At 33.8% G+C, this 13,718-nt stretch overlaps 1 protein-coding gene and 1 pseudogene across 6 annotated transcripts in view; both read right to left on the bottom strand.

Annotated features, from left to right (window-relative positions):
- Positions 1-13,718, bottom strand: part of AKAP9 (A-kinase anchoring protein 9) — a 152,645-nt gene that overhangs the window by 66,272 nt on the left and 72,655 nt on the right. For 3 of the 6 annotated variants that reach the window (XM_019443282.2, XM_019443283.2, XM_019443284.2), the window contains 6 exons: positions 11,142-11,483; positions 9,655-9,879; positions 8,431-8,571; positions 7,840-7,943; positions 7,011-7,106; positions 5,230-5,435 (listed from right to left, as the gene is read on the bottom strand). In XM_019443282.2, coding sequence (XP_019298827.2) covers positions 5,230-5,435; positions 7,011-7,106; positions 7,840-7,943; positions 8,431-8,571; positions 9,655-9,879; positions 11,142-11,483 — 1,114 coding nt within the window. The remainder of the gene's footprint in view (positions 1-5,229; positions 5,436-7,010; positions 7,107-7,839; positions 7,944-8,430; positions 8,572-9,654; positions 9,880-11,141; positions 11,484-13,718) is intronic. The other 3 variants (XM_019443285.2, XM_019443286.2, XM_019443287.2) reach the window with 2 other exon arrangements.
- Positions 2,976-3,099, bottom strand: LOC128775816 (U2 spliceosomal RNA; annotated as a pseudogene).

The following is a 13,718-nucleotide window of genomic DNA, read 5'->3' as shown; positions in this document are numbered from 1 at the left end:
TGTTACATAGCATCTTTAAGGAATTAAATGCATTCTACAGTGACCTTTTCTAGTAAGCACAGAGAATCTGACAAATCAGAGGAAAGAGAATAGTCTGATACGATGGGGAGTCAAGGCTTTATGGAGTCAAAGTGTGGAGAGAAGCTGGGATGAGGTAGGGAAGACAGCAGAAGGAAGGTAGCTGGGAAGGAGGCTTGATCCAAGTTGTGAATGGTCTGAACTTTTATAGGAACCTTGGAGTTGTGCTATAAATTAATGAGGCAGTGAATGATTTTTGCACAGGAAGACATCAAATCTATAAATCAAGAAGCAAATTGTAGCAATGCAGTGGAAGGGATAAGAAGAGACTGAGTGGAAGAATAGATGAGAGGTGTTGAAATGTGAGATAAAGATGGGGGGAGGGGCTGGGCACAGCCAGAGAAGATTAAATGCATACATAAAACTAGGAAGCAAAGTAGTAAAAGATGATCCTGGGTTCAAGTGTAGATTGATTTGTAGGTGAAAGAAAAGTCATTAAGAGAAATACTCTGAAAGTCAGGAGACAGTACACAGAGTAGGCATAAAAAATGGTAAGTCTGAATGGGCTATGTGGAAAAGATGAGTCAACTGTTAGAAATTTGGGTCTGCAGAGACTTAGGAGTCATTTGTATTAAGGTGAGAGTCAAAATCTTGAAAGTGGATACATTTACTTCATAAGCAATAAACAACTACTTTCCTGTTTCAGGAGAGAAGGAGGAAAAACATAGTTGGAGCCTCCATAGTAAAATAAACTTACAAAAGAATGTGTGTAAAAAAAGTCACAGAAAGACAAGGAGACAAGAAGAGAACATTGCAAAAAACGTAGAGATGTCAGTAATGTTATTTGTCTACAAACTCAAATAGGAGAAGGACTGAGAAGATAGTATTAGATAGCTGGGAGGTCACTGCTGTCCTGACAGAGAGCAACTGTGGTAGGAACAGGAACCGAAACTGGTAGAAGTACGGGTTGGTCTAATCCCTCATCAAGTCTATCAAGGTTTATCTTGAGTGGGGAGCAAAGTTAAGAAGAACCAGTGTACTTGAAAAAAATATATTATGAATATTATTATATTATGAATTATTTATATATTATTTTATACATATTAAAAATCAATGGTGAGGAAAACAATTGAAGATATTGTATACTGCATGGGAACAAATCTCAAGCAACAAACTACAAAACACACATAAAACAAAATGGCTTATGAAAGGTCAGTGAAAGTTAATTTTTTCAAATGCTAATAAAAATACAGATTAAAGTATCTTTTCTAAAAATGAAGATGTCAACTAGCTTACTGTATTTTACAGTAACATGTGGAAGATATAAACAAATAAAAATAATGTGAGTATGTTCCAATGAAAAAATCGAATTTTTTTTTTTGTTTATTCCAATGCAATAAAAGAATGAGAAAGACAGCAAGTTTATGCTGCATTTGTAAGAGTTTTCAGGGGGAAAAAATCAGAAAAAAACATATATTAACAGGGCAATGTCATAAAATGCCAATAGAAACCTCAGAATTGCCAGCCTGGTGAAAAAACTCATGATTTCAAATTGGTGAACCACTGATTTCTCTGCAGGTAACGGTTAACACAGCAGATGATGGTTAAAGCATTTCCTTTAGCCATTTACTTTATGGACTTATACCATGTTCATTCCGTATCTTCTCAGGTTAAGCAGGGAAGGTGATCTGATAGGGCATTCCCTAAACCAATGGCCTTCTGAAGATCTCTAGAGCCCTAATTGGAAACCACGGACTCTACTTTGCCTCTTATACTATACCTCAGAGATGAGTGAATTGAACTGAAGCCCTGGGAGAGATTTGCCTCCAGATAACTAACTGAGAATCCAGGGCCTCCAGATAACTAACTGAGCGTTCTATCACATCACACTACTCCAAAAGGAAGATGCAGCAGATGAAACTCAGTGCTTGGCTACCTAAGAGAGAGGTATGCATTGTACCACTGTGCCATTACAGTGCTGGCCTCAAAGAAATTTTCTTTCAACTCATGCTAGGGGAACTCATTCTTATGAACTACTTTAAGATTCACTCAAATTCAAATAATTTGATACTGGCTCAAAATCTCCCTTCACTTTCATAAACTAGGTCCCTCTTATGTGGCAGCAAACATGAGCAAATCAATTATTTACTTTTTTAGAGAGTTAACAAGTCTATACATGTTTAAAATCTAAACAAGTTTGGACTTGAAAGCTGGAAATAAATCACAAGTGCTACTACCTACAGTAAAAAAATGATACATAAAAACTGAAAAGCAAACGATGCTTCATAATCAGATTAAGAATGAACTTTCTGTTATATTAAATAAGACATAAAAGAAATATTTCAATAGTTCCTTTTAGTTTTTACAATAATGCTTCCATGAAAAATATTAAGGAACATCAGAAAAAATTCTTATAAATGAGTGTCAATTTTTAAAACCAATACATTCTTCAAAGTTTATCAGAAAATTTAAAGTTTTAAATTATAAACTCTATTAATTCAATAGTCTCTTCAAGATGCAAAATGGATCTTTAAGTGTCCCCCAGTGATATTAATGGTCATCCTAATTAGTTTGATAAACACTTTTACAATAAGATCAAGAAAGCGTTACCTAATTCTTTTCTATACATCAAGATCCATTTGTAGAAATAAAATACCCCTGATTGAGAGCTTAACAAAAGGGTGACATTAATTTGAAAAAAATGCTTCTACAAAGTTTGAAAAGAATGAGTATGACAGAAAGTTTAAAAATTCAGTATTATTTATAGGGCATCTGGGTGACTCAGTTGGTTGAGCACCTGACTCTTGATTTCGGCTCAGGTTATGATCCAAGGGCTGTGGGACTGAGCCGCGTGTCAGGCTCTGCACTGAGTGGGGAGCCTGCTTAAGATTCTCTCTCTCTCTTTCTCTCTCTCTCTCTTTCTCTCCCGCCCTTGCCTCTGAGCCTCTCCCTTGCTTGCGCGCTCTCTCACTCTCTCTCTAAAAAAAACAAAAACAAAAAATTCAGTTATTATTTCAGCTCTTATTAAACTGATAAGAACAGATACCACACTTGATCTTAGCCAAAAGGCCGAGAAGCGATCTTCAGCTCTTATTAAAAGGTTTTTAAGGGATGCCTGGGTGGCTCAGTCAGTTAAGTGCCCAACTCTTGATTTTAGCTCAGGTCACAATCTCACAGTTCATGAGTGTAAGCCCTATACTGGGCTCTGTGCTGACAGCGTGGAGCCTGTTTGGGATTATCTCTCTCCCCACCATCTCTGCCCCTCCCCCACTTGTGCACATGCTCTCTCAAAAAAAAAAAAAACAAACAAACAAACAAACAAAAAAAACCCAAAAACCAAAAAACACCTTAAGAAAAGAAAAGAGGTTTTTCAAATTATCTTTGTACTCCTCCAAAGAAGACATCCAGATGGCCAACCAACACATGAAAAAAATGCTCAACATCACTCATCATCAGGGAAATACAAATCAAAACCACAGTGAGATTCTGACACCTGTCAGAATGGCTACCATTAACAACTAAGGCAACAACAGATGTTGGCGAGGATGCAGAGAAAGAGGATCTCTTTTGCATTGCTGGTGGGAATGCAAGCTGGTGCAGCCACTCTGGAAAACACTATGGAGGTTCCTCAAAAAACTAAAAATAGAATTACCCTACGACCCAGCAATTGCACTACTAGGCATTTATCCAAGGGATACAGGTGTGTTGTTTCGAAGGGACACATGCACCTCCATGTCTATAGCAGCACTATCAACAATAGCCAAAGTATGGAAAGAGCCCAAATGTCCATCGATGGATGAATGGTTAAAGAAGATGTGGTATATATACACAATGGAGTATTACTCGGCAATCAAAAAGAATGAAATCTTGCCATTTGCAACTACGTGGATGGAACTGGGGTGGTATTATGCTAAGTGAAGTTAGTCAGAGAAAGACAAAAACCATAGGACTTCACTCATATGAGGATTTTAAGAGACAAAACACATGAATACAAGGGAAGGGAAACAAAAATAATTTAAAAACAGGGAGGCAGACAAAACAGAAGAGACTCATAAATATGGAGAACAAACTGAGGGTTGCTGGAGGGGTTGTGGGAGGGGGGATGGGCTAAATGGATAAGGGGCACTAAGGAATCTACTCCTGAAGTCATTGTTGCACTATATGCTAACTAATTTGGATGTAAATTTAAAAAAATTAAAAAAATAAAAAAAGTTAAAAAAAATCATCTTTGTACTCAACTGAGGCAGTTTTACTTACAATTTCAAACTTTTCTCTGCACTTAGAAACATGCTACTGGGCAAACTGTAATCAGGTAAACTTTCTGTAAGTGGGATAATCTCTTTTCATTTCTCCACATGAAACTTCAACAAAATGCTCTCAAAAACTGAAAATATTAGCACTCTTAGAAGGTTTGCCTCTAACTGGGGAGACATGCTTGGGTGTGGAGTGTACTACAGTATCTGAGAGTCCAGACCCTATCTTTTCCCATTTGACAAAAATTTTCTCACCCTTTGATTTCCTGATTCCCTTATCAACAAGGAATTAAAAAACAAGAGAGACTGGATGTCAGCAAGTGTGAAACTAAGAAATTCCAAGAAGAAATTCTGGCTCACATAGCTGGAAGAAGACAGAATTAGGAAGAGAGCTACATTCTTTCAGGACCCAACCTCTGGATCCACACATATTCTGTCACACTTCAAACTACTTTTCCAAAAGGAAGAAAGGAGCTAGCAGAGGACAGCCTAAAGATAAGTTCAAGCCTTGGGTTTCTTACAAAGACATTCTTTTAACCATTCTCAACAGATGTGAAACTGATGCTTGATTCCTAAAACTCTTTATTTCTAATCTTAAAGGGTGGTTTCAGGATGTTGCCAATACCTCATGGATATTGGATATCTCATGGATAAAAGTCCTGAGAAGTGATGTAGAATTTTTCTTTTATTGGTGGAGAAATTAAATAGCCTCTGGTTTCTGTAGCACAGCAGTATTCCTGAGTATGTACAATAACAACTCCAAGACACACACTTGCAAAAGCTATACAATAATGGTGTTATGAAAACAGTGGTTCCAAAATATGTGTCTGAAGATCTTTTTGTTGGAAACAACTTTAACATTCTCTCTTCCGGGTTTTCAACACATAGCAAACTGCCTTGCTCTCAGAAAGATTTATGAGATAATGATGACAGTCTCAACAGCATATAAAACCAGTACCTCCTGTGTGTTCCTCATGGATACATGACTTTATAGGTGCCTCTCCTTCCGACCTCCAAATAAAGCTGGCAGATGACTGGACCTTACTAGATCTATCTAGAATACCAAGAACATGGCGACCAATTGTTTCTTCAACAGCTGCTGTTGTCTTTACAACTTCTAAGAGGATCTTGAGAAGTCTATTATTAGCTTTCTGCAGTGCAAACCTGTATAGAGAAAGAAACATTTATTAAAATGCTTAATCTTTTTGAAGCAAACACTGTGCTTATGTTCCACACAAAATGTACCAAAAAATATTTGACTTGAATAATAAAATATCATGATATTCTCTATGAAAATAATATGCATAGCACTTAAAATGAAGTGCTTTTTTTACAAATGTGCAGTACTTTACTGACCTTAAAGTAATCAAACACCTGACATTTTAAGGTAGTAGAGTTTCCAAATTAGAAGAAAATTTTAAGGAGATGCAAAAGTTGTTTTAAAAATTGTGTTAGTATCCAAGCATAGGCAAGCTGATAGTACCATTTATTGTTCTTATACATAGTTCACATTTAATCTTTCTATGTGTCAAACAATATAATTTAAAATGTAATTTAAAAATTCCACCAGAAAAATGTATTTCTACAACCTACTGGTGATAATCTAGATAATTAAATTACAAAAACAGGCAGAGACCTGTTTTTAACAAGATCTATTGTGCAATATCACTATTTGCCAACACCAGAGGAAGTATCATTTATTACATCTGCTACAGAGACAGAAATTTCTCAAGTTACATAAACCATATTCATTGCAGTCAGTAGAAGGAACCTATTTTCAACCAATTGGAATCAATGGTGGATCTCTCTTTTTTAAAAGATGTCAAACACTTTCATTTTCAAAAAATTAGAAAACACTGCTTACCACCCACTTAAATATCTCAGCAAAAAAATCAGTGTTAACATTTTAATGCCTCTTTCTAGATTTCCCCTCTGCCTCATAAATATGTACATTTTAAAAACAAAAATGGAGTTATCCAGGACAAAGTGTCTTTGTAAGGTTTTTCTTTTTTTGCTTAACATAAACATCTTTTCATGTCAAGAAATATACTTCCATAAATGGTAATTCAGAAAATTATCTGATTAATCTTCTGAATAACTAAACAATTCTCTTATCCTAACAGCTTAAATCATTAAGAGTACTACAGTGGCAAACTTTATATTTAATACATATAGGTAGAATAAGAGACTTTCATGGTAAAGGTCCACTGCTTTAAGACTGTTTTCTATCTCAGCTTCACACTGTGGGAGATCACCAACAATCGGGTTAAAGGATATCTGTTTTCACCGGCACATGACATAACTATTTTTAGACAAGGTAATAAATGGGCAAGTTTTCCTTCAGTATTTGTCAAGTGAAAGAGACTAGTTCTATTTTTGCACCTATATCAAGTTCTCTGCTTACATGAGGTGAGGATATTAAAAATAAAACTCTAAGTAATTTAGTTAGTAGGCAGTAAGTCAAGGGTTTTATTTAACTTTTTCTGAAGTTTTGTTCAAGCCCCAAACACATCAGGATTAGGACAACTTGAAAATATTTCTAAATCAGAGAAATGATTAAAATTAATATGATGGTAAAGAGAGATAATAAAATATGAATACTCATTTATTAGCACTCACTACAAAAATTCCTAAAAATTAAATACTGCATAGTTTTAAAAATATACCAATTAGAGATAAAGAATATAAAATAAACAAACTGTTTATTTTATATTGCCATGGTAACTCTAATTTTCATACACTGTCTTTCTTGTTTGAGTTCCATACTGACTGTGTTCCATACTGATGATCCAATGGGGAAGCCAAAATCTTAGGGGCCAAATTCCTCCATGCAAGCTGAGGAAGGAGGTTAGGAGGACACAGAGGGTTGACAGTCACAGAAATTGGAAAAGGAGGAAATTAAGTTAGTAGATATTAATTTAATTTAAAATTAAAGAAATTATTTTCATTTGAACAGAACAAATTTTAAAATACTATGCCTACAGTTCTTAACACAGGGGTAACTATTCTTAATATTTTACATTTTTATATTAACCTCTACAAAATCAAATCAGGGAAAGTTTTGTTAACATCATTAATTTATTCATGATATAAAAGTGGGATCTATCAAAAGTGGGATATGGATTAAAAGTTCTCATCTGATATGCAATAAATCAATGAAAGAAGCTAACTGTAGACTATCACACTTAATTTTTTTCTCATCACAAACAATGGAGGTGGCTTATATTGAATGTACGTCCATACAGTGAAGAAATACACACATGTACAATTGTGTTTTTAAGGATAAAAAATGGCATATGAGCAGAATAAAATTAATCAAGAAAGGTTCAGTAACCAAATAATGCCTTACCATTTACTGAGATAAGTACATGACCAATATCGAATCAAAAATTACTTTATATAAAAAATATTTTTAAAAATTTGCCTATCAAAGGTTGGTAATTCTTTACACACAGAGTAAAATGGACAAAACAAATGTACAAGATCAAAACAAGGACAAATAAAGTTTATCACACTGAAACAACTATTTTAATTCCCTCTGTACTGAAAAAATACACATTCTGTATACCTTTCATTGGTCAGAATATCAGGAAGCACATCTTCAGGTTTTCTGTCTAACTCCTTTTCTTTAAATGCCTGTTCCTCAACTTCCTCCTGGTTTTCATTTCCGTTCTGTTTAAGGTTGTGTAAAGGTAGAGAGGACAAAAGAGAAAGAAAACCTGTCATCTTAGAAACACCATGTCATTCTTCTAAAGTGCTATAAAGTGAAACAGAAACCTCTGTGTGCAAAATAGATAATCTTTGAAATAATATTTAACTACATTTTATTAAGAGATTAGCATTATCAAAAAAGCTAAGGCAGCTTAATACACAGATGAAAACAGTTTCACTGGGTTCAGGCTAACGCATGCTGTAGTGTGACATCCAGTTTGTTAGGCTGCTCCGTGGTGAAGCAACAGCTGCTGCTACAGCAATGTCTGATTCAAATTACCTTAAATGGAACGTGAAGAATCTTGACTCCACCTACCTGGCATGTAAACAATCACAAATCTGTTAAGCTCCACACCCATAAAAAATATATTTCCCACGGACAACAAAGACAAACAGATCCTACTGCATGTTGACCCCTGGACCCTAGGTGGGCCCGAGTCCATACTACCTGTGTTTGCGTACTGCTGTTGCGCAGCTCACAACACAGCTTCTCTCTTCCCGCTAGAGACAGCTGCTTTAGTGCTTCCAGCTCCTCTAAAAGCACCCTTTCTCTCTCTGAAACCAGGTTTTCATTATCTATTGAGGATCTCTAAATAAGAAAAAAGGTCATGAGAGAATATTGTTTGCGATAGAAGAAAAAAGCAGAAATAATAAGCAGATTTCTTTTAACCCAAGGACCAAGAGAAGGCACTTTCTACATATGAGTCACATCCCATGATTAGGGGTTAAAAGCGTATATAAAGTTCAATGCAAAATTTGAAAGTTCAAATAAAAAACTAATTAGGGCTAGAATATTCAGGAATTTGTGAAGCTCAATTAATAATATATTCATATGTCAATTTTGCATTGAAAATTCAGAAATTTAAATTCACAAAATGCGATGAAGAAAAGCAAAATCAATTTTTTTCAAATGATGTTTTATGTTCAACTGCCAATTTTCCTATTCTATATCGGAAAGAACATGTTTTAAGTTTTCTCTATTTTTTATCTCTTAAGTTTTCAAAATAAATGGAATAAATTTGTTTTCATAGGAACTTTTGTAAAAATATTTCGTGCTTTTCTGTAATGATTTTGTGAGTATACTATATACAGCAATTGATAAGAATCCAGCTCCCAAATGCCAAGGAGTCAGAAAAAGGGATAAGAACGTTATATAAATTTGCATTTGTCAAATCAAGAAGAGATGTTTCCCTGGAGAAAGTCCCAGAAACATACTACTTCAGATTTCCATTCATGATTAAAAAGATAGATTAAAGATAAAGGTAAACCTTGGAAATGCTAATTGGTGGACTCACAAAACTATAAATGAATATGGGAAAACGGAGTATCAACTGCACCTCAGCACAAAGAATTTCTGTCACAGAATACTATCACAGTGCTTTTGCGTGTATGATCAATGGAATGATTAAAAACAAATATACAAACAGCCTTGTAGCCACTTTTCCAATGCCTAAAAAGGCAGATAAATAAAATGGCACAGACGCAATGCACTCCAAGGTTGAGTCAGGTGTTCCTAACAAGATCTAAGGCTGTTGTGCTGATGGAGTCTGTTCTTAATGTTAAACACTTGTTTTTATTCAGATCTTGGCAATAGTTTTGACTTTTTAAATAAAGGCTATCTAAAGAATACTGTTATTTTAATCGGGGAGAAAAGAGATGCTAAGTCTCATACCTGGGCTAATTGTCTATTCAGTCTCTTAATCTCTTCTTGTAGCTGTTCCTGGTCTTCTCGCTGTCTCTCCATCTGGCGCATGTGTGCCTGCCGTAACAGTTCTGTCGCCTGTTGATGTTCTTGGTATTGTCGCACAAGTTCCTGCCTCATATCTTCCAACTGTTCTTCATTTAACATTAGTTGTCTAGAAGCATCCATACTTGATACCAAAATTTCATCATGAATCTAAAAAGGTAGGAAAAAAAAAAGGCAATCATAAAACATTTTGTGGCAATCTGTCAGCATCAGTATTTTAATATAAAAGCAATTCCACTACTAAAGTGCCTAATTTTTATTCCCATTATTTAACTAAAACATAAATTTAAAAAAGATATCTGTCTTAATTATAATTCTAAATCAGTGTGAAGTTTATTACCATTACACGTTATTCTCCAAACGCAAAATAGCTATTTGTCAGTTAGTTTAAATGCAATCTAAGGGAGAAGAATAAAGAATAAAAATCCTCAAAATGCCTTCTGCTCTTAATGAAGCTGTAGCTCCCTTATCCCTCTTGACATTTATGATGGGGAGATAATATAAATGGAATACTTGTAATTTAAAATTAAATTTATAAAACATGAAAAATTTTACCTAATTTATATTATGCAGTGGTCACCACAGTACTACAGACAACAATATAACATATAAGAATATATAACAATCTATAAGAAACAAATTTCAATAATTTTTATTTGGAAATAAAAGCTTTATGTTCCACTTTCTCATACTCATTAGAAATCAACTCCTTAATGAATTTCTAGAAGTACTTCAGTTCCTGAAGCACTCTGCCTTGAACAGCTGCTGGTAAATTAAAGAGGTTTTCACAAGTATCTCAGTTTTGTACTTCATAAACAAGTTGACAATTTTATTTCAGTATGCCTCTAAACACGATATAACCTATCCTGAACATTAATAAAAAATTTTAATTTAGATAATTAAAAAAAGGTAGGATTTCTTTCTTTCCATTAAAGGCACAGGCAGTTGTAGTACAGACACAGAAAAGATCCTCCATTAATGAGTAAGTATAGAAGAAGAGAAATAGTATTTACAGAGTACAATGCTTTAAATTATCTTCCTAAACAGGAAGCTACTTCCATGTGATGTTATCATCACATTAAATGAAGCAAACCTTTTATTCAGACATATTGTAGGATAATTAATCTTAAACTGACTGAAACAAAATTAATGTACATATAATTTACAATGAGATTTTACCATGCATATATATATGTCTAACATAAACAAAAATATTATGAGCCAGACTTATTTTATTTAATAAAATAGTAAATCATTTATTCATATACTTTACAAGTAGTAAAACACATTCAAAATGCAAATCCCTAAGTCAAGATTGGATCTGATACTTTCCTTCCCCATTAAGGAATATTACTGCTAATATTTTTATAGTGAAGGAAGTCACAGATTTTTATACAAGGAAATATACTTACAGATTCTCTGACTATAAATGTTTTATCTTTGGAGAACATTTCTTCTGAAATAGTCAGTTCATGGTCCTTCGATTGTAGTGTATCATCAAGATTACCATCGTTTGATAACAGAACTTCCTTTCCATCTTCTCCTAACTCCTTACTAAGTGGTTTAAATTCTTCTTTAAATTTCATGTCCATTTCTTCAAAAGCTTGACCCTGTGATGATTTCATTTTATTTAAATAACGTTCTTGCTGATAGAAAGCATGTGCTTGTTTTGATGATGTAGTAACCTCTTTTTCCCCAGATATTCTAGACAGTTCAGTTTGTTGAGCAAATGCTATACTCATTGACACAATGACCTAAAGAAATAAATGAAAAGGATTAGATTTATAAATACCAACAGGAATTTAAAAAGCAAGTTACCACTCAAAATGGTTTTAAACTAAAAGAAATCCTACAGAAAGTGATATGGAGAGATTCTCATACCTTCAATCTTCTCTAACTTGTGGTCAAGATCTCAAGACTAGCTTTTACTTTAATTTCCTGTCTTGAACCTGACCTGCTTGTCTCTTTGTCTCTCAATACTAAGAATGCAACAAAGACAAAAAGATTAAAAATATTAAAAACATGAAAGAGAAGCAGAGTGAAGGATAGAACGAGAATATTCAACCAACATCTAATTATTGTTCTAGAAGCATGTATTAGAGACTACAGAAATAAACTATTTCATGAAGTAACAGGTGAGAATACAAAAGGTACTACTCCTAAGAGTCAAGACCAACGAATTTTGGAAGGACAAATAAAGAGAAGACCAAGAACAAATAATTCTTAAAGTTTCCAGAGAAAAAAGATGTATTACCTATGGGGAACAACAATTAAAATGACAAGGACTTTCTCAGTAGAAACAAGAAGGAGTCAGAAAATAATGAAATGTTATCTTTAAAGTTCTGACATAAAAAAAACATCAACCCAGATTTGAATGTTCAACAAAATCATCTTTCAGGAATGAAAGCAAAATAACATGAAATAAAAACAAATAAAAACAGAGTTTATTCCCAATAAATAGATGATCCATAAAAGAACTTCTAAAGGATGTCCCTCAAAAAGCAGAAAATGATGCTAGAAGGAAGGCATAAGATGCAGAAAGGATGAGAGCATTAAAATTTCTTTTTGTAAATATGTGGGTAACCTAACACTGATGGGTATAAAGCAATAATTCTATCTAAATTGTGAAATAAAAATACCTAAGACCGAGACTTGTGATTAGCATAAATTAAACCCACTACAGCCTCTCTCCCCCATTGATTACAATTGAAAACTGAACAAAATACAAAAGCAACTACCAGAAAACTCTGAGAAGTAAACAAAAGCAGGCAAATTGCAGAGGGAGTCAAAACTTGAAGAAGAAATCTGTATGGGGAAGGTGAGAAAGAACTTGTGGCCTGAACCTAAATGGGTTGTCTATTTAAAAAGCATTTTTTTTTCACACTTTCCAGAACATCCTAAGACTCAGCATCTACACAGTATTCAAAATATTCAATATGTAATTCAAAATTAGATGACATACAATATGTTGTATGTCAAATTTGTTGCCAGCAGATTTGCTCAAAAAGAAATGCTACAGTAAATTTTTCAGGCTGAAGGTAGTAATACGAGAGGAAAACTTAAAGTCTGAACAGCAGAATACTCATTCTTTTCAAGTATGCATGCAGCATTCAACCAGAACATATTTAAGGCAATAAATTTAAATAAACTGAAATCATACAAAGTATGTCTGACCACAAAGAAATTAAAAATTATACAATGAATTAATTAACAACAGGAAGATATCTGAAAACCCCTAAATGTGAAAATCTAAACAACACATTTCTAAGTAACCCATGAATCAAAGGGGAGGTGACAAAATAAATCAAATATTCAGACTGAATGAAAATGTGTAGAACGCAGCTTAAAGGAGTGCTTAAAGGGAAACTTATAGCATTAAATGAATATATTTGAAAAGAAGAAAGGTCTTTTAGGAAACCAGAAAAAGAAAGCAACTTAAACCCAAAGCAAGCAGAAACAAGTAAAAAATAAAGAAAAGCAATCAATGAAAATAAAACAAAAAGTTTTTAAAAAACCCAAAAGCTGGACCCTTGAAAACATCAATACAATTAACTTCTAGACAGAATGACAAAGAAAAAAGTGAGAAAGCAGACATTAAGTGATAAAGGAATACTATAAACAACTTCACCAACGTAAATTCAACAGCATAGATGAAATGGAGCAATGCCCTGAGTGACATTAACTAACAAAGCTCACTCTAAAGAAACAGATTGCTTGAGTAAAACAAAATCTACTAAAGAAATCAGATTCATAGTTTAATAAAATCTTCCAACAAAACTCCAGGCCCCGTTAGTTTCACTAACAAATTCTATACCATATTTAAGAATAAAATAGTATCAATTCTACATAAATTCTTCCAGAAAATAGAAGTGAGAATATATTTTAACACTTTACAAGGCCAGCATTGACCTGATACCATAGCCAAACAAAGACATTACAAGAAAATAAAACTATGGATGACGCCCCTCATGAATACAGACATAAATATT

Source organism: Panthera pardus, unplaced genomic scaffold (genome assembly GCF_024362965.1).
Source record: "Panthera pardus isolate Hobbes unplaced genomic scaffold, ASM2436296v1 HiC_scaffold_8, whole genome shotgun sequence".
Taxonomy (NCBI): domain Eukaryota; kingdom Metazoa; phylum Chordata; class Mammalia; order Carnivora; family Felidae; genus Panthera; species Panthera pardus.
This window is presented reverse-complemented; position numbering and strand designations above follow the sequence as displayed.